Raw genomic sequence first — 21,417 nt, forward strand, 5'->3', positions numbered from 1 at the left:
AACAGATATACTTTATATTTGACATATTAGTTGACATAATTAATGTAATTCAGACCATTGAAATAAAACAAGTCATGCAATGTTATAAATTGGACTATTCTAAATAGACTATCATCAACACACTTTGATTTATGCTACTCGGCGATTCACACACGATTACATGTCACATATCATATATACTAATTTATAGCCAAGCAATGAATAGATAAAGACTGATCCAGCCATACATAGATTCAAAGCATGTAAGTTATAATGTACTATTCAAGAAACCATGAGAATTCAACAAGTAAATAAGAAAAATACAAGTTTCTCTAACCAAATCAATTTTGATTTTGAAGAATTAAAATCAGTCTTGGAATAAATTTAAAAATGATAAAAGTTATTTCAACTATCTAATATACCATAAATGATGTGAGGGATTATTATTTATATATTTTAAAGAACCTTCAACCATTAGGATAGAGGTTGTTATACTAATCTCTCTTAAAACATTTTTGTATATAAAAATAATATTACTTTAATAACTAATGAGGGGTGGGTGGAAAAATTTGAAAAACTAGAGTTGCTAAACCGTGAATAGGGTATACCAAGTCTACATGTATATAAATGAAATATGGAAAGGGTATGCAACTTCGACTAAATCGTGGAAGGGGTACACGATTTTACTCGATATATACAATCACAACATGTCCTGCCATCTCGTATACTACCGAATGTCACCAAAACTGTGGATGCGTCTAAGATTTCGTGGTCCCAAAATGAATAAAGATATTACAATAATGGTATAATAATTTGTTCGATTAAAAATAAAATCATTTTTTTAACTAAACATGAAATTAACCCTTAATAAATATCTAAATTAATTACCACATAATTACATTTTTATCTTTACACCTACACACGACTTCACAAGTAAAAATAAACTTGGAATGAGATCAATTAGGATCTCTTTAATAGAGCCTTGATTGGGTCCATCAATTCCATGAGTTGTTTTAACTATTGGTAAGAAAAGCAAATGAAAAAAATAAATGACCTAATATACAAATTCCAAAATTGGAGCAATAAAGATGGAAATAGGAATAATAACTCACCAATTGGTTGAATTTTGTACCTTGATTACTATATTATTTGGGAAGAAAAATGACCAAAATCAACAACTTTTTCAATTGAGAGGGAGTTGTGGGTAATCTCATTTTTGCAATTTTTTTTTGTCATTCATTCTCATTCTCATTAATAGCCATGCATCTTTTTAAATTCTTATAATGCAATTGACATATGTCATATGAAATTTGTTATTGATATCTTATCCAAGGAAAAAAAAAAAAGGAAAATGGTAGATGAAAAAAGATTAACAAATATATATATATAGTTGGTAAATCATAGATTGGGTACACAACCTGAAGTGCCACGTAGATCCCATCCACGATTTAGGCTTGAAATCGTGTATACCCCATCTATGATATACCAACTCTATTTTTATTAATAGTTTTCAGTTCAACTCTATTTCTAAAATTTGTCATTATCCTTTTTTTTTTTTCATTTTTTAAAGTTGAAATTAATCCTTCAAAACATTTTTAACCAATTGAATAATAGAATTATAATGGTATAGCTTACAATATCAACTAAAGATAGTGGTGTTAAAAGAGGAGGATATGCACATCTCAAAATTAGATTGTGTATCAAATGGGATTAGATTTTAGTGATTTATACAAAATTACAACTTCATTTGAGAATATAATAAGGTTATAAAGTAAATAATAATTATTTTATTAATGTGTCCTTTACAAGTCATATCATTCCACTCTAATTGCTTCCTTCAACTCAATTTTCTCAAAACAAATTGCATTTGGAATCACTCATCTTGCTTGACTTAATGAATATAAAGTTTATAAAGTTTAGAGACGAATCATTTGGCTTTATTGGTAAAGTAAGCATCTCAAATTTGATTAAGGAATTTTATTCGAATTACTACCACTAGAAATAAGGAGTTTTATTATTTATTTTTTTAAGAATAAGAATTCATATATATTTATATATATATATATATATCATCTTTTGGAATTGCAATGTGCCATTTGTTTGATTTGATCAGCTGCTTATAAGAATAAAGATCATTTCCACATGAGTTTTTTTTTTTTTTTTGGCATATTTTGTCTTAATTCCCATGGTTCCTTGAAAACATTCATAGAAGGTCACTTGATTTAGTGGATATGTGACATCATCTCTTAGGTACGGCCCTAGGAAGCATATATGTAATGACCTTACTCTAATATCTAATGACATTGACATTTTTTTGAATCTCTTGTGACCTGACAACACCATCTTTACTTGTCTTAAACTACTTCTATGAGTGAAGAGTGTCCCCACAGATCAACATAGGTCCTTTTAGCATGCTTTGTCATCTGTCACATGTTTTCTCTGAAAATTTCCAAGATGTACCAAACACAGAATTGTTCCAACCTAAATACACTTAATTTAGAAACTCCTATGATTGCGGCATGAAAAAGGAAGATTCACCTTGTTGATATATGTAGTAGCTATAGATTCTTGTAAGTCTTTCTAAATCGTACTTTTATATCCTCGGTGTATCTCTTTCATTTGGGTGTGATCTCAGTTTATTTATATACCTTTCCTGAACTTGAACGTTATGGTATAGGAAGAAAATAACATATTGAAAAAAAAAAAAAAAAACTGATAGTGATATGTAAAGATAGTCTTCATTTTTACAAGCAACTCAAGATGGACCGGTGGCACATTTAAAGGTGGAGCGAAAGTGAAATATTTAGGTTATCAAGTTGCAAAATCTAGATTCTAAGATTGTTGAGTATACACTTGAAAAATAGTTAGAAGTTGCTCTTCCTTGACCAAATTTGTGAATATAGATTTTCAATTAAAACCAAATAAAAGATGACCTATTTGGTTAAATTTTTAGATTTACTCTAAAACATCAAATGGGAAACTCCTACAATAACATTTCTTCATCCATCAACATTTTCCTAGGTTTCCTTGTTTTGAAATAAAGCTCAACAAAAGCACTTTCTAAGAAGTCAAAATAATGTGAAAAATAATAATAATATAGAGAAGTTGGGATTTGATATTATATAATAGGAAATATATATGAAATGGGTTGGTTTAGTTTATAGTCAAGCCATGCCATGATGCTAAATGACTTCCTAAATGTACTTTCACTAAAAAAGAAAAGGCATATGCTATTGAAACTTGAAAAAGAGTAGCCAAAAACCCTCAAAAAGTTTCTTAAAAAAGGGCCAATGTTCTAAAGGCACATGTGGTGCATATTCTTTGTTTTAAAAAAGAATAACATTAAATTTTCAAAAATGGGTTAGTCACTATTGCCACAATCATCATCACAAACCCCATCAACTTTCATAACCATTAATCTATTTGTTTTCTCTCATGAAATAAAGGAAGAAAGGAAGAGAGAAAGAGAAGCACTTAGACATTTTTATTAACAAAACCAGAGTACTCTTGTCTGCTTTCATTGACAATGCTCTTCCTGTCTCACTAACTTATAATAACAATAATTGTTTAGATGTTATACCAATTCAACTTTTATAATAACTTCTTTTCATTAGGGAGAAAAACTTTTTCTATAAGTGATTTGATAAGTTGAATCAATTTTTATCTAAATCTTTCCATTCTATCGATTACAATACATGTTCAAATCACGAGTTACATAAATCTAAATTTCTAAAATTTACATAATCAAACTCTTTGAGTTTAACAAACTCAATATTACTCAAAAAACCATGAATAAAAATAGTTTATACGATTTAAGAAGCTTGGTCTTATGTAATCTATTTGGAATATGCTTAGAATTAAAAACTTGAACTTTAGATAACCATTTCATAATGTCACATAATTAAAAAAAATGTAAGTTTTATAGACTAAGTAATATACCATAGGTTCATGTAACTCGCATTTAAACGTATCTATAAATTTAAACAAACAAATTTATTTAAAAACAACCCAAAAATATATTTGAATGATAAAATATTTCACCTTTTTAAATAAGCTAAAAAATTTTATTATAAAACTTTATGCTTCCTCAATATCTTTAAATTAAACTAAAATAAAAATACAAGTTCGTCCTCTTAAGGGCTGTTTGGGGGCTCGTAATAGAATGAATTTAGATTGTAATGTAATCCAAAAATCATGTTTGAATTAAGCATTTTGGATCTGATTGATAATATTAAACTCATTCCATTCCAATAGTTCTTAACTCAACTTTATTTTCCATCGTTTTCACATTTTATGATCTCATTTTCATTTTGTCCTCGATTCTTAACGCATTTCAACACTCATCTAATTTTTCAGTAATCCTGATTACATTCAAACTCCCAAACAACTTCTTATATTGAAGTTGAATTCATGATATTCATCTCTATCTCAAATATTGTAAAAATTAACATGCCACCAACATAAACATAATTCGGCTAACACAATATATGTACTTTGACATCAAACCTTCCATTGAATATTATTGAATTAAAATATATATATCATGTCAAGTAAATCGAGGTTGTCCTATGCATGGTATTAAGTTTTTATCTCAATAATTCTATCAATATTTTTTTTACATTTTTATGGATTCAACATCCACATAAATGAATCAACAATTTTATTATATAGTAAAAATGTCTATAAAAACTATAAAATAAGCAACAAAATATCATTAATATAAATATAATGTAAATAAATAAATATTAATTTTTTTAAACATAAATATTTATTTACTCATCTATTTTTTTTTTATAAAAATAAAAAATATATCTATCAAAATGACGTTTTAGTAATATTATTTAATCCATATTTTAAAGGATGGGAATATATTTCACTAAAAAAAAAGTAGTGGAAAAATAATAGAAAATAAAAGTGGTTAGTGGGAATGGGGGGTGGTATTTTTGACAGATAGAAATGATGGGGCATTATTATTTAGTTTTTTAGGGTAAGAGGTCATAATGAGATGAGATATTGGAATATGGGAATAATATATAAAAGAAAAAATACCTATAAAATAAAAAAATAAAAAAATAAAAAAATAAAAAAGGAGGCAGAATTAAATGCAAAGCAGAAAAGAAGGAAGTATTATTATAATATAGCCGCTCCCTCTCTATTTATCATGAATTTCGTACACAAGCGTGCTCCCCAATGGGGTCCTTTTCAATCAAATTTCATAATCTCATTATTTATTTTCTTTCTTAAATTAAAAAAAAAACCCCTTATATATAATTAAAAGATTTTAAAGAAAAAAAAATCGAAAATTTTATAGTGATTCGAATTGTTCGTCATATTTTTGTGAAGACTAATATCAAAATATGCGAGATCATGTATAATCGTTGTCAAAAAATTAAATTGATGTTTCGGGATTAGTGTGGTATCGGGCAATTTGGTTCTTTACTTGAATTTCAATAAGACTTTAATTTGGATTTTGACTTGGGTTTAAGTCATCTAATTGATTTGATGGTTAAGATTACGAGTGTACATAAGTTGGATTAGATTGGGTTGAAAATATTTTTTAGATCAATCCAAATTCGAATTGGTTGGATTGACAACCCAAAAAACTAAGTAAAGTCCCCAATCTAACCCTTAAAAATTCATGTTGGATTAAGCTGTCGGATTATAATTTATTTTTTATTTTTAATTACAAATATGTAAATTTATATACAATAAATTACTATAACTAAAATCTTGTAAAATTAAAATGCTAAATACCAAATATTTATGATATTTATTGCAAACTTTAGACGAAGATAAATATCATAATAATTTTAAAAGAAAAAAATATTAAGAATTCACACATTAATCAATACAAAGTAATTAAACTTTAAATAAATAATANTAATTCGGGTTGGGTTCAGGTCAACCCAAATGTCTTTTTAGTCAACCCACAATCCAATCCAACTAAACAAAAATAGAAAAAAATTTAACCCAGTCTATTATATTTGGATTAGGTAGTCTGGATTATTTGAGTTATTATGTTATTTGAATACCCCTAACTAAGATGTATATTTATTTGAGACGGAGATTTTGTGTTTTTTTAGTACAACATGTAGAAAAGAAATTAATTTGGACTTATGATCTTTGGGTTAAAATTGAAAAATATATAATTTAATTATTTGAGCTATTTTATATGATTGAAAAAGAAAAAATTGTTGATGAGCATGTTATATACAAGAGAGAGAACTATTATCAAATTATGTTGTGAATTATTTCTCTTCATTTTTAATTAAACTTTAAAGAAACTAGGCTCCATTCCATTTTTAAATCAGTAATGATTAGAGAAATAGTAGATTTGAATAAAATAAACTATTTATCATTGAGAAATCCCAATGAATTTCTATTTTTTTTTAATTAAAAAAGAACAACCAAACCTAATCATAAATTTGATTCAATCATTTCACAACACTAGTTTTAAATTTAATTATTTTTAAAAATGATAAGCACATAGATTATTTTGAGAAATTTTCACCAATAAGAAAAGTATCAAATTATTTATAAAAATAATGAAAAAACATAGAAAAACATGAATAGACTTCTATTGATATTTATCAATGACAGACTTGTAATAGTATCTATCAATTATAGATTTCTATAAGTTTATATCATCTAACACATCTATTGTAATAGATATAACTAAATTTTATTATTTGTCTAAATATTTTTCTTCATTTTTCTATTTTTAAAAATATTTCAATTAATTTTTCAATAATTTATTGTTATATATATATATATTTTTTTAAAAAGTAAATATAGGAACAATAAGGTCCCCTTTTTAATCAATTCCTTTTTTTTTTTTTTTTTAATTTTCTACTTTTAAAATTATACATATTTATTCTTCATTTGATTTGCATCATTTTTTAAGTACAATGTTGAACTTTTAATCAACTTTTAAAAACAAAAACTATTTTTTTAGTTCTTAAAATTTAACTTGATTTTTCAAATTGTTTGTAAAAAATATTGATGACAAAAGAAAATTTTGAAAGTGAATATAAGTCTTTAAACTTAATTTTTAAAAATAAAACTCAAAAACCAAATCATTAGTAAACAGCCTCCTCGACTCTCAAACAAATTATTATAATCCCTTGCAACGAGGGTTTAGAATAAAACATCAAATTCTTAATCACACTTAAACTCCATTTGGTAACCATTTTTAATTTTTAAAATTAAATCTATAATCACTACTTTCACCTTTAAATTTCTTTCATTATTATTTTTTTTTCCACTCTTGATTTAAAAAATCAAAACTAAAAAAATTAACTTTTAAAAAATTATTTTTATTTTTAAAATTTGACAAAGAATTCAACCATTTTATTTAAAAAAAAATGCAAATCATGGTAAAAAATATGAATGATATAAAAAACAAAATAACTACCAAATTCAACCTTAATTTTTCAAAAAGCCAAAAACAGAATTACAACAGTTACCTTTACAAATTCATACAACCCTACCAAATAATTATATACCACAAATCTATTTCATCTTTTATTGTATTCATTTATTTTATTAAAAGGCATTTAAATGATTTTAAATTTCAATTATTACTCATTAGTGTACCATTTTCAACTTATTATTTATTTTTTGTGAGGGGAGAAAAGGGTAGTTGAGAGACAATCTTAAAAAGCTTTCATTTACTTCCCCATCAAAAGAACAAAAGAAATTGAGCACAAAATGAGGCCAAAAAAATTACAATAAAAAAAAAAAGAAAAGATTCAGTCTTCCATTTCTGACCACTTTTTTTTCCCCCTCTTTTTCCCATCAACAAATCTTTTTCTTCTTTAGTTAGATAAAAATTGTGTTTCTAGAGAGAGAAAAAGACCAATCTTTTGTCCCTCCCTCCCATTTGTTGCACACCTTCATTGTTTTTTGCAGCTTCAAAGCCCCAACAAAATGTAATAAACCAAAGTTATTGGTAGAGCTATCAGCATCCCAAATATAACCCTGCAAGAAAAAAAAAAAAACCCATTTAAGGACTACGAATCGTGTATCGAGACTATTAGTGTCGACGTAGAGATCAAACCCGGTGCTCAAAATGTCGGGATGAACATTGTATTCCTTAGCAAACACAAAAGGGACGATCCCTTGAGGCAGAGCGGCCTAAACATGAAACAAACAATAATTATGACGATAATAACGAAAGTCGTTCCAATCGAGTTTAAAATTTTCGTGTTTTGTTTTATACTTGAACTATAGCAATGTGCAAGAGAACTCCTCTAAGCCCAACAGCAATTGAGGCAGCTGCCATAACGGCTGGCCCGGTGATGAACCTAACCGCCATGGCGAAGGAAGCAATGGTGTTTCCACATGCAATGATCTTAGGTTGCAATGCCATGAACAACCCTACACACAATCCCAAAATATGTAATCATTCAACATAAACAAACTAAATTAATTTCGAATGAAAAAACAAGTCAATACCGAGACTAAACATCGCCATCCCGAGCCCAGCATCGGATAAAATAGCGATCGATCGAGCAACAATGGCTGGCATTACAATGTTCCACCTACAAGAAACCAAAAAAATAGAAACACAAAGCCATGTTTAGTTGAACACAAAACTTGAATTCAAAATCCCAAAATTAGGGTTTTAATTTATTGGTACCTAAATGAGATCAATGACCAAGCTAGGCCAATCAAGCTAGAATAAGTATTGGGATTTCTAATCAGCTTCCTCCAAACCATGATTAAAATCAACCTTGTCATCACACTCGCTGGCGGCATCGTGGTCGGCTTAGACTCCGCCGTGTCGTCGCCATTTTTCGGGTGGAGTTCCGTGGTGGAGCTTGACCCAAGTTTGGATAGTACCGGCCCGCCGTCGTGTCCGCCGCCGTTCACGGCGGATTTGTTCCCAAAGCTGAACTCATCCCGACCAAAATCGTCGAAATCTAACAAAAAATTTCAGCACAGACAAATCAATAGCCTAAACTCAATAAAGTAAACTCCTTTTGACAAAATGGGACAAACTTGAAAAAAACAAGGAAATTTATGTTCTTTAGTGACCCACTTGAAAAAAAAAGTACTAAATATCCAACAAAAAAACAAAACACCCACAAAACCAAATCTTCCAAACAATAAAAAAAATGAAAAAAAAATGAAACTTTCAAACCTTTTACCTTTACGGTTCATCCCGCCGCCGCCGCCGCCGCCGCCGTCGTAATCACCACTCCTGAAAACGTTAATACCACCCTCGGAAACTGGCGACGCACTCGAACTCCAAACAAACATATGCAAATCCTTTCCCCCATCTCCGCCATTGACCCTCTTCTTCGCTGCCGCCGGTCCGGTCACCGGCGAAAAAAGCCCGGCGCTCGCTGGTGCCGGATACCCAGTAGAGCTCGGAAAAACCCCATTAACATTAACATTACCACTAATTCCTCTTCCTTTCATCCCTCCATTTTCCTCATCAAAGTTCCCGAAATTCCCAAAATTCGAATGCCTCGGACTCGCATTCCCCAAAAAGAAATCCGAATGATTGAAACTGGACCCTCTCGGCGTCGGATTCCTCGACGACTGCAGAGAATATATCTCTGCATTCGTCAAATTCGACGGCCGTGGCGTCAACGAAACCCCACCTCCACCACCGTGCGACCGCCGCGAAAAAACCTCCGATCGAGAACTCGTCGACTTCCGCACCACCACTCTCAACTTCCCATCTTCCCCAATCTCCGCTTCCGTCTGCAAAGGCTCTTTCCCATCTAAAGACAGAATATCCGAATCAACTCTGAAGGAAACAATCTCCCCTGCAGTATCAGGAAACTGCTCTGCAATCAACAATCTAGCTCCCCTGTACTCGAACAAAAACAGCATCAAAGTGTACCAAATAATACACTGAAGAACAACGATTTGGACCATTAAAGTACCGGTAGAGTCGCCGTACATTCCCTTCAACAGAGGAATTCCCATTACCAGAGTATTGGGAAGAGTGGAAAGGGAAAACAGAGTAATTGACCATTCAAGAGAGCCTTTAGAGGAGAGATGTGACCATACAGCGAGGGCGGCGAGGACGATAAGCTTTTGAAGAGTATCGGCGGCGATGAAGCGTAAGTTCATAGAGAAAGGGTTGTTGGTGGAAATGAAATGGAAGGAAAGGAGGGGGACGGCGAAGAGGGCGACGAAACGGTTGATGCCGGAGCATTGGTCAGGGGAGAAGATCTTCCACCATTTGACGGAGCCGTAAGCAAGGATCATGGCGACATAGAGCGGGACGACGGCGGTGAGGACATGGTAGAGATCAGAAACAGAGATCATTTTGGGTTTTTTGAAGGGGACTCTGTTCTTTCTTTTTTTGATTTTGGGTTTAACCCATTGAGGAAGAAGAGGAAGTAAGGGGAAAAGGGGAGGTGGGGAGGTGTATTTATGGTGGCATTGTAATGGTGGGGGGAAAGTAAAGAAAAAGCTTTCTTTTTTTCTTGGGGGTTCTGAAGAACTTTATTTGATTCAGAATGGAAAAGAAAATTGAAGGAGAAAGAGAGAGAGAAAGGGATGATAAAGTGATTCTGAGAGACCACTGGGAAAGTGAGAGTTCAGGAGCTTCATGAGATTCTTTAGGACATTATGCTGTCTCTCTTTTTTTCTCTTTCTTTTTCTCTCTCTTTCTCTCTCTCTCTTAGTATTATTTGTAGGGGTGAAAATAAATTTTTCTATCAACCCGAACAAATTGCACTAACCAATCCAAATGGTAATCGTTAAATTGAGTTAATTTTGTTTTTGGATTGGGTGTAGGATTAAATAATTTTTTTCGGTTCACCAAACCAAACCCAAATTATATATATCTTAATAAAAGAAAATATATTCATTTTAGAATGTTAATAATGATTTTTTAAAAATTTGCAATACATATCATAAATTATGGATGTTTATGGATTGAGTTGGGTTGAAAGATTTTTTTTAGCCCTAACCCAATTGTTCGAATTATAAATCTTTTCAATCAAAATAATCCTTAATAAAAATGAATCCAACTCAATCCAACCATGAAATATTTGGGTTGGGTTGGTTCGGATTAATCGGATCATTTATTTAAAATTTTGTTATAAAAAGAATAAAATGTAAATACGTAAAAATCTAATTTAATTGTTTTCATATATTGAATTAAGATTAACAACTTAATTTCAATTTATATAGTGAAAATTTTCTTTCTAAAGCGTAGATAAACTATTTTAAGAGTTGTTGGAGAATAAATTATTCAAAAAATATTGGAATTAAATAAAATTAAAATCAATATATATATAAATAATTGTATTATAAGTAATAAAAGAATATATTTTAAAGTTAATAATAAATTCAGGTTTGGTTTGGGTTATATCAGGTGAACTTATGAACCAACCCAACCCATAAAATTTTTATTTATTTGAACCCAATCCAACCCAAATGAGTTGATAACTCAACCTTACACGGGATGTGTTAGGTTGATCGATTTTTTCGGGTCATCGGGTTTTTCACCCCTATCATAAATAATTAATATTTAACATTTGAGTTTCACATGATTTTAGTTACTACACATGTGTTGTAGATAAATTTAAGTATTTTAAATTAATAAAAAAATAATATTCAATAATCCAACCCAAAATTTGAGGTTAGATTAGGTTAAAGACCTTGTGTTAAGTCAGTTGAGTAGTCAAATTGACCAACTCAAATTTTTGGATTAATTAAAAAAAAAATCCCACAACCGAGTCGGATCCAATTACACCCCTTAATTTTTTGTTTGTTTTCATTTTTTGTCTTTTTTTTTTCCTAAAAAATGTGGGTGTTTTCTCTCTTCATTCAAAATATTAGTAATTTTTTAATTAAACTATTGAATTTTTGAAACAATTTTAGGGGACAGTTGAGGTGTAGGTTTGTAATTAAAAGTATGGTAATAAAATGCATTCAGGCTTATTTGTAGAGTTCTGAGGTTTGAGAATCACCAATGCTCGTATTTAGAAGACCAGGCTTTTAAAACTTGTACCTTAAAGTGCAAGTTTTAAAGAATAGATTTGTTTTACTGTTTATGAAACTGAAACTTACAAAAAATCCTACTTGATTTACTTATAGAGTTCTTTGTTCTATATTACCTACTTTTTTAAAACGTTTTAAAATAATCTAGTAAATTTTTTAAAACTAATCTATTCTTTTAAAAAGTAATATTATTTTTTTAAATTTTTAACTTAGAAGATAACAAATCTGTAAAGGAAATAATTAGTTACACGGTAACTAATGATAGCTCAAATTTTTAAATGTCCAGAATATAGATGTCGAAAATTGCGAACGTCCAACATCTTTAGATAGTTATGTTTATTTTGTAGGAATACTTGATCATTGTGTTTGTTTTGCAAGTTTTGCACATGGAAATATTTTACATTTACATAATCTTCCAATAATGCCCTTACGAGTATTCATGTGATTTACTCGTTAATTTAATATAATTCAAATTTATATAATATATTTATTTTTTTAATGAATTTAAACCTTTTTTATATGTTATTTCTCTGAACAAATTAATGTTTATTACGTTAGCATTTGGTTATAAAATAAATATTAATTTGAATGTGAATTTGATTATATTTTTAAAAAGAAAATAAAATGAATTACGATGACAAAAATAAAATGATGCAAAAATTATCGAAATGATATCTTCTAGTCTTCAAATAATAACTAAGACAAAAAAAAAACAAAAAAAACAAATCTCTATAGTTCTTTCTACAAATAAAACATAAAAATTGAATTGAAGTTCCTTCTTCACACAAAATAAAATGTCTTTTACATGTTTTTCTATCAACTAACTTTACGCTACCAATAACTATAATATACATTTTCTTTAGTAAGAATGTATAATGGGTATGAACACGATCTTTTCTAAAACTATACCTACTTGAATTTTTTGAGCATCTATTAGCTCATCAACATCTACTAGCTCAATATATATATATATATAAGTTCTCCTTTTAGAAACAACAGTTTGAATGTCAAAATACTTAATTATCTTACCAATGTTCTCAGTGTTTTCTCATTAATTACACCCACGTTATCCAAAGATGTAGTCACAATTTCAACTAATTTATCTTCATTCTTTATTTTTCCTTTGATAATTTATGAGAAGTATTAGATTAGGTTGGAAAGACTTGAATCATGTTCATCCATGAACTTAGAATCAAACTCATCAAACTCCTGTTTGGGGCCTACTTACTTCTTTAGGTGGATGTAGCACATAACAATCACTAAAGTTATCCCACATCCCATGATTTATCTCCATAACTACTTTCTCAACCATATTTTCTGTTGTTTCATCTCTTAGATCGTTAGCTCGATCTTTGTCAAATATTATTGTCATTTCATCTAAGTATGAAAAAATGACTTGTTACACATCCCTTTTGCACTAGGGTGATTCTCTGCAACAAAATTTATGCAGTATTGTATTAATAACAAAAAGTATATTATTGAATGTAATGATAATTAGAATATCATATTTACTTGCATATCTTAACCCAATCACTAAACACATCTTTTGAACAACTTTTCTTTCTTTCATTCTAACAAAAAAATACTTCAATTTGGTCTCAACATTTCTGTAATTGCATTAAATTGCTTCTCCAAAAATTTCACTCTTGATTTTATATGAGGTTGAGCCTTCATCTCACATCCAAGCAACTTTAACTTCATCATTTTCTCAACTTTTTGTAGATAGCGTGATCTAAATATTCCATTTTCGCAACGTCATTGGCTTAGATTTACTAACTCCCTTAGATATTCAAACAATTTGCCATTCTTTTCTTTAGTCCAAACATGTTTTTTGTTTGAATTCTATCTATATTATCATTGCCTTCTACATCTATAAGTTTTGAATTCAAAATTAACAATTAATTGAATAAAGTATCAACACTATTACATAAGTATATATTGATTATAAGATGCACAATACAACATAATCATACGATCAAATTTATATAACACAAAAAAGTAGAATAATAACATTTTAATACGCTTGGTTATAAAAATTATAGTTAACTAATTAAGAAATCTAAATTAATGAATTATGGAAAAAAATATACATGCCTAAAAATTTAAATAGTAGTACATCCATTATACGTTAAGAAATTCATTTCGTACTATATTTCTATTCATCATACATCTCTTGTACTATGTTATCTTGCCAAGCATTCCACTACTTCAATGTTTCCACACAAGTGATGGATCTAATTCAGATTTAACTCAATTTGTTTAACCAACTCATCTTCTATTGGATCAATGAACATATCCTATCTAATTAAGTTATGGAGCAAACAACAAATTGTTATTATTCTACATTAAACTTTGATAGGGTAGTATGGCTTTGATCTAAGAATAACTCATCTTCCCTTAAGAAGGCTAAAGACCCTCTAAATCACATTCTTTGTAGAAGAATGTTCCATGTTGAAAAACTCCTCTAATGATATTGGTGTATGATCTTGTTGCCATTCATTTAAATAATGTTGTCATCTATATGGTGTTAAAAACCTCTCTCCATTTGTATAACCAACATCACATAAGTAATACAATCCTACAAATTGATAGAATCAATTAGAAAAAGAAATAACATATACACACGTTATGAGAAAATTTGAACTCTATTCATGTAGTTACTGTCCTTTGGACTTTTAACTTGTTCCTTCTCGATATAGCATCTCTTAATACTCTATAATATGAAGTCGATCCTTCCCATCCAAGTAAGACATAAATAAATTTCATATATTGGGTACAAACACCAACATTGTGCCCATTTCATTCTTTGTTGTTTTATATCTAGGTTTGTGAATGATATTGACATTAGTCTTAATACGTGTTCCATCTAATGCTTCCAAATAATTCTAAAAAAAATAAACAAAAAAAAATTATTGCTTTATCTCATTCAAACAAGTATCACTAATGACAAACATTAATTAAGCTTATTACTTCAAGTCATACCTCAAACCATCTCCACTTTCCATTCAATGAATTTGTAGGTAGAAGATCGGATTTTTGAGATATTCATGAAGCCCCAGTATCAAATTAAGAATTTTTTTTTATTAAAGCCTCTACTACACTTGATCACACAAATATCTATGCACCACTATTTTTTTACATCACGTGTAATGATGTATAAAAAAATTGCTACCATTTATTTTTTCTATATGTTTGCTTCCATTTAACTTACCTACAGTTTTGAGTTTATGACAAAGTATATTCAATGTTCTTCTATTCACACACGTATTCTCAAAACATGCCTAATCGCTCTCATGTATCAATCTGTGAACATTGGGTTGTCTAATCCATAATTTAAAGAATGCACCTTCCCCTCTTATTTATTTATAATTATGCGCGCTTCTTGCATGCAATAATTAATAATAACAATAAACTCAAAAATTACACTTGATTCAACAGGGCTATTTCACAAATTAACATTGTCATAGTAAGATGATTTATATATAAAAGAATATAAATATACTTTTCATAAATAAGCTTCAAAACATCAACCATATGAATACTAAATTTACCTCCTTAATGTCTCCAACAATTAAGAAAACTTTAGCTAGAAAACTATCCCATCAACACCTTTTCAATGATAAATATTAAAAATAAATTAATTAATTTACAACTGATAAAAACGTAGAATTTAATTAAAAAAAAAAAGAGAATCTAATCGATAAAAAATACAAATATATATTAAAAGTACATAATCTAATTGGCAGGAAATGAAAATACAAAAATTAATTTTAAAAAATCAAAGTAGAAAATCGAATTTGAAGACAATGAAAATAAAGAATCTAATTTGAAATAAAAGTAATACAAAATCTAACCTTGCATTATAGATTTTTTTTTCTTAGTGTCTTAGAATAGAAGTTCGTTAAACCTTGGCTTAAGTTGAGAATCTAATTATTCATTCAATACAAACTTTAAGAGTTTAAAGATTCATTAGACAGTATTTTAAATTAAAAAAATTTATTGTATAAAGAATTAAAAATTTAGGAAAATTAATAGACACTTTTAAAATTAAAATCTGATAAAATGGCAATTGCTTAGGAAGCCTTTTAGTTCTCAGTTTGATTTTGTAGCTTGAATTAATTTTAGGAAAAAAAAACACAGAACTTTAATTGTGGTTTATACTCAATAAAGAAGACAATTAACATATCTTATTTCTAGAATAACAAAATACACACATATATGCTAATTAAAGGTGAATTTAGAGTTACTCGATTAATCATAATTGTATTTTCTATTTGAGAAATTATTGTTTATCTAAATAATTATGGTATATATCTTTTTCTATTTATTTTACTGTTAAATTCTTATATGCATAGTTGATATTTTGAATAAAGGTAAATGTTTCTAATATATATTGAAAGAAAATTCAGGTAATGACAGACAATGTCTGTTATTTTTAGTTCTATTATTTAAAATAAAAAAAAATGATCTCACAAATAGTTAATAAACAATATTTTAACAAAAATGGAATTAGATAGTCATTTTGGTTCTGATTCTCGATCAATTACTTAATAAAAATCACCTATCAAAGAATTCTTATAAAATCAATTTTAACTCATGCCAAATATCATCATTTTAAGAAAAATGATCTTGACGAGAAAAACCACTTCCAAACATATCCTCAGTCAACCCCTCATCTTTGCGACGATAATAAAATCCCCAATTGAAGTTGTTGATCAAGGCGGAGATGTTTGTGGTGAAGAAGGTCGAGTTATCGTAAATTGAGAAATCATGGTTGTTATCGAAGGTTGAGAAAAATATTAATTATTGTTTTTGTTTTTTTTTTTTTTAAAAAAAATATATAAAAAGCACTAAAAAATAAAAATGCAAAAAAAAGAGGGAAATTTGATAAGATTTAAAATTGAAGATTATATCCAAATTTGATATTTGGAAAAATAGATTACATTTGTTTTTTAAATTAAAAGAGTGTAGGGAGATAATTGAGAAGAAAACCAAGATTTATGTTAAAAAATAAGAACAAAATTAGTCATAGTGTAACTGAAAATCCAACTAAAAGCATTTTAAGGTTGATCAAAATTCAAAACACATGGGAGAGAGCATGCTAGTTATTTTTATTCCCTATTAAACCTCAGGACTGGCTATCAACCATAATTTCCCAACTTTAATATGAATTTTGGTTTGACTATACTTTTCAAATGTATAATGTTAGTTCTTATATTTTTAATGAATCTTAAATTTAATTCTTTAAAGTTAATTAAAATAATAATAATAATAATAATAATAATAATAATTTCATGAAATAAAATAATTGTAAACATGTTACCAAAATTTATAGTCAAAAGGCTAATAGATAATTTTTTTTAGAGAAATTAACTATAAACTAAAAGTTTTGGATATTTAAAATTACAAAGAAAAAATTGAACAAAGTACAAAGTACATAAAAATAGTATCTTAACCTAGTTTTCATTAAGGGTACAAAGTAAAAATAGATGGTTATTGTCTTCCTACTAATTTATTATATTTTTTTGAAAAAAGAAAATCATTAAACTACAACCAAATTGTAATTAAACTCCTCATTTTGAACAATGGGCACCTAACTTGTATAAAAATAATTTCAATAGGCTTCTCCACCTTCAGGGAAAGAACCTAGGGATCAAAACTACAACCATAGCATGCGGCAGAGGGTGGACGACAAAATTACTCGAATGCTTACAAAATACAAAAGAAACAACTTTCAAACGATATGAAAGCACAATAGATGTTATTGAAACATGCTCGTAGACTGCTCTCTAAAAACACATATGATATCCACCGAATTAAACTCCACCAACAAAAGATTGATTCAACTATTTTCTTAGATGGAGAAGCGAAATAAGAAAACTCTAATAATTTTCCCTTTTAGGGCTTTAATGGACGAACTCTTATCAAAACACTTGAACCCAACATAGATAGGAGAGCGACGAGAGTCACGAAGAACCCACCCTAAATTGTTTATCTTGTTTTTGCCCCACCAGAAGGCATGTAGATTGAGCTTACAACAACCACTCAAGGCAGAGGCTATAAATCCCAACTCTTGCAACTCTCTAATCTAACGAAATTAGATAACACAATGGTCTCAATGGGGTCAACAAGAAGGTAATATTCTATCAACTTGAACATGTGATGAATAGCAATCTTTTCGCCACCAGACTCCGAGGATAAAAGTTGATTTATGAAATTCCAAAGGTTGCACAAGATAATTATCTTCTCCAGCGGGTCCTCTTCCCTGCATGGGGCAAAAGGAGGCAAGTAAGTTATTAATATTGTAGAGAACATTGAAGAAGGCTCCTCTTGGGAAGAATAAAGGTAAGCACTTTAGACAGAGATGATGCCTTTGTTGTCTCTGCTCCAAATAATCTCGTCTTTTGACTGTTGATTCCCTAGAGAGGTTTTGAGGAGAATATATATATATATCCTCAATGTTGATGGCAAGAAAGTTCTCTTTTATCAAATACTTGTAAAAGAAAATAGCATGGGTTCCATCACGACTAGGGGCTTTCGACAGGTTCTTACTCTTCAGCACCGCTTCAATCCCCTCCCATGTAAATGGTTTGACCAACTCCCTACTATATCATTACAAGAATTCTGGGCTTTAATGTCGGTTTAAAACCAACATTAAAGGGCTTTAATGTCGGTTGATAGCCGACATTAAAGATAGTGTTATAAAAGGTCTTTAATGTCGGTTTTAAACCGACATTGTACACCATCTTCAATGTTGGTGTAAAACTGACATTAAAGACCTTTCATAACACTATCTTTATTGTCGGTTATCAACCGACATTAAAGCCCAGAATCCATGTCCCTTTTTTTCAATTATTGTCCGTTTTTTTTAAAATTCCATTGTCGAATCTATTTTTGCTTTATTTTAATTTGGATAAAGAAATTTTATCCAAATTAAATTAAACTTGGACTAAGAAATTCGATTAATACATTCTCAAACACTACAAATTCAGATCATTATATATGAGAAAAACAAATCCCAAATTACAGGAACCATAAATTCATATTTCAAGTAAACATCAACACTATAAATGAATATGCCCTTCACAGTCTGTAATTTTTTGTTATTTCTAGAACTGGAAGTAACCCAAATTAAGGGGACAAAAAAAGGTGTTAATCAATACACTAGATATTCTAATGAAATTTCTGCACAATTTTTCAGTCACCAACACTTCAACAAAATTGGTTGCCGATGAAGTAATCTCATTGCACGAAAGTCCTCATGAACTCAGAAAAACCTTGAACTTTGGAAATTTTATTTGAATAATTGCAAGAAATAGTAATGAGAATATGCCGCTTCATCGTGCTCTAGTATAGCATCCGAGAAAGAAAATTACTGCTTAAAGTAGGTGAAACTGGGGGCTTCATTGGAAGAAAGAGACCAATGTGGTGAGAGAGAGACCACTTTTCCAATGACAATTAAAGTAGGTGAAACCAACTCTGCTGCTTTGATATCATCTGCAAGATCCTTCAGTTGGGCAAAAACCTGCGCAAACGTAATAGATTCAAGCAAGATCTGCTATAGACAGTCACTACCAAAATGAAATGAAAAGACTTAAGTGAAAGCATGCCCTGTCCCTTGATATATAAACGTCTAGCAGCAGATGTTCACTAAAAATTTACCTAGACACAGACAAGAAAATAGACATGAAATATCTTCTGGTTTAAGTTGAGTATATGATTCGAACCCTACCCAACCTAGGACAAAAGTTGAAGACAAATGAGAATAGTGCTTACAGTTTTTTGTTGGGGTGTTGTCCCTCGTTTCACGGCAGCGGCTGGGGTATCAGGGGACAAATCATGATGCATCAACTTAAGGACTAGAGATGGAAGAGTGGATAGATCCTTTCTATTAGAAAGAGTTTGTAATTTTCCTTTCTCCAGCTTTCTATTGCTTCTGATCATATAAGAAGTGGAATATTATAACAACTAACAAGAAATATCATGCACGAGATTAAAAGTCTTCAACCTTGAAAGATCTACATAAATTTCAGTAAGATAACAGATGATTGATGCAGCATAAATTGCATGTATGCGCTAACCTAAAACTTCAGCAAAGGAATATACCAACCATTAAATATTGCAACAATGAATGTGTAAATAGGGTATAGAATATTCAACACATTTTTAATGTTATGAAGATAGAGGCATGCTTGAACTGAAGAAACTCTTATACAAGAGTACTCTGAGCGGAAGCGGATCTTTCCAAAAGTATTGTGACAGAATTACCACATTTACATTCAAACAAACAGATATGCATCATACTGTAAAATTATCGACATGCTTTAAGAAAATAACAAACAAGAGAACAAGGAAACTTACCAGTTGAAGACTCTTTCTTCTCGGAAAATCTCGCTCTCTCCATGAACAGAAGCTCTTGCACTCGTTGGAATGTCAGGCTATCGTTCACCAACACCCGATCGTCTACCACGAATGGACTCCACACGAACAGACAAAGATAGGGATGACACCACCACTTGGAATTCTTAGTATTCTCGATGTGAGAATCCAAAGAATGGGCTCTGTTCGGATTTGGTAGAGAGGAAGAAGAAAAAAGATCGTATACAATGATCAAGCAAGTGGAAAAACCTAGCATCTATCGTATATACAAGATGCTCGATCGTTTAAGTGAAGTACATGATCGTGTAGGAAAAGGTAAGCGATCGTCTATACGATCATTTAGTAAAAGCTCGGCGCTAAGCGATCATTTAGTAGATGGCGCGGGCATGTAAGCAATCGTCTAGTAAACTCGAGCTATCATATAGTCTCTGATTTACTAGGCGATAGGCAACAAACACCTTTTGTGAGTAATTAAACTTGTTCATTTGTAAAATGAAAACAATTTTCATTTTATTCTTCAGTTACAAAAACTGAATGGAACTTTCCACTAACGCACAGTTATGGAGAAAACGACGACCAATTATCTCATAATTGTCCAATTAAAAAAATAATAAATTTAATCATATTATATTCATTAATCTATAGTTTAATATCATATATCAACTATAGTGTTTTTTCCTCCACTAGATATAAATCATATTTATATCCTTTTTCCTCCAAATTAATGTATCTCATACATAAAGTCAATTATATCAAGTATAATTAACCAGTTTAATCATATCATATATAATCGAACTCCCTCTTGTCAATTTGAACATTTCGAACTGACCCAAAAATTGATTCTCAACTTGAATCCATTAAGCTACCAAGGAGACCTCATGGACCTATGGCTCGAAGCTCCAACGATACTTGAATAACTGACTAAACTCTTTAGCCACGAGATCCACCATCCATTAACTGCCAGACATTCTACAAAAGACCGACAGTTGAACTCTCCTTACCACTGATATATTTCTGTGTCCATCGGATATAACCAATAAACAGTACGATAACCCTTCACAGATACTTGTAAGAACAGTTGGGCCA

General features: G+C 29.8%; 1 protein-coding gene and 1 long non-coding RNA gene across 3 annotated transcripts; both read right to left on the bottom strand.

Annotated features, from left to right (window-relative positions):
- Positions 1-7,621: 7,621 nt before the first annotated feature.
- On the bottom strand, positions 7,622-10,523 carry LOC120072614 (probable auxin efflux carrier component 1b). Of its 2 annotated transcripts, XM_039025012.1 has the most exons (6): positions 9,132-10,520; positions 8,621-8,903; positions 8,437-8,522; positions 8,201-8,358; positions 8,039-8,115; positions 7,622-7,959 (listed from the first exon to the last, which is right to left on the bottom strand). In XM_039025012.1, exons 1-6 carry the CDS (start codon positions 10,264-10,266, stop codon positions 7,893-7,895), a joined length of 1,806 nt encoding a protein of 601 aa, XP_038880940.1. In that variant the 5' UTR covers positions 10,267-10,520; the 3' UTR covers positions 7,622-7,892. The 2 variants fall into 2 exon arrangements, with proteins under 2 accessions (XP_038880940.1, XP_038880939.1); XM_039025011.1 differs by having other exon boundaries at positions 7,622-8,115; positions 9,132-10,523.
- Positions 10,524-18,965: 8,442 nt separating this feature from the next.
- LOC120072641 lies at positions 18,966-21,032 on the bottom strand. Its single transcript, XR_005480557.1, has 3 exons — positions 20,314-21,032; positions 19,729-19,888; positions 18,966-19,477 (listed from the first exon to the last, which is right to left on the bottom strand). It is a non-coding gene; the product is annotated as an uncharacterized LOC120072641 (long non-coding RNA).
- Between the last annotated feature and the right edge of the window lie 385 nt (positions 21,033-21,417).

Source organism: Benincasa hispida, chromosome 3, assembly GCF_009727055.1.
Source record: "Benincasa hispida cultivar B227 chromosome 3, ASM972705v1, whole genome shotgun sequence".
NCBI lineage: Eukaryota > Viridiplantae > Streptophyta > Magnoliopsida > Cucurbitales > Cucurbitaceae > Benincasa > Benincasa hispida.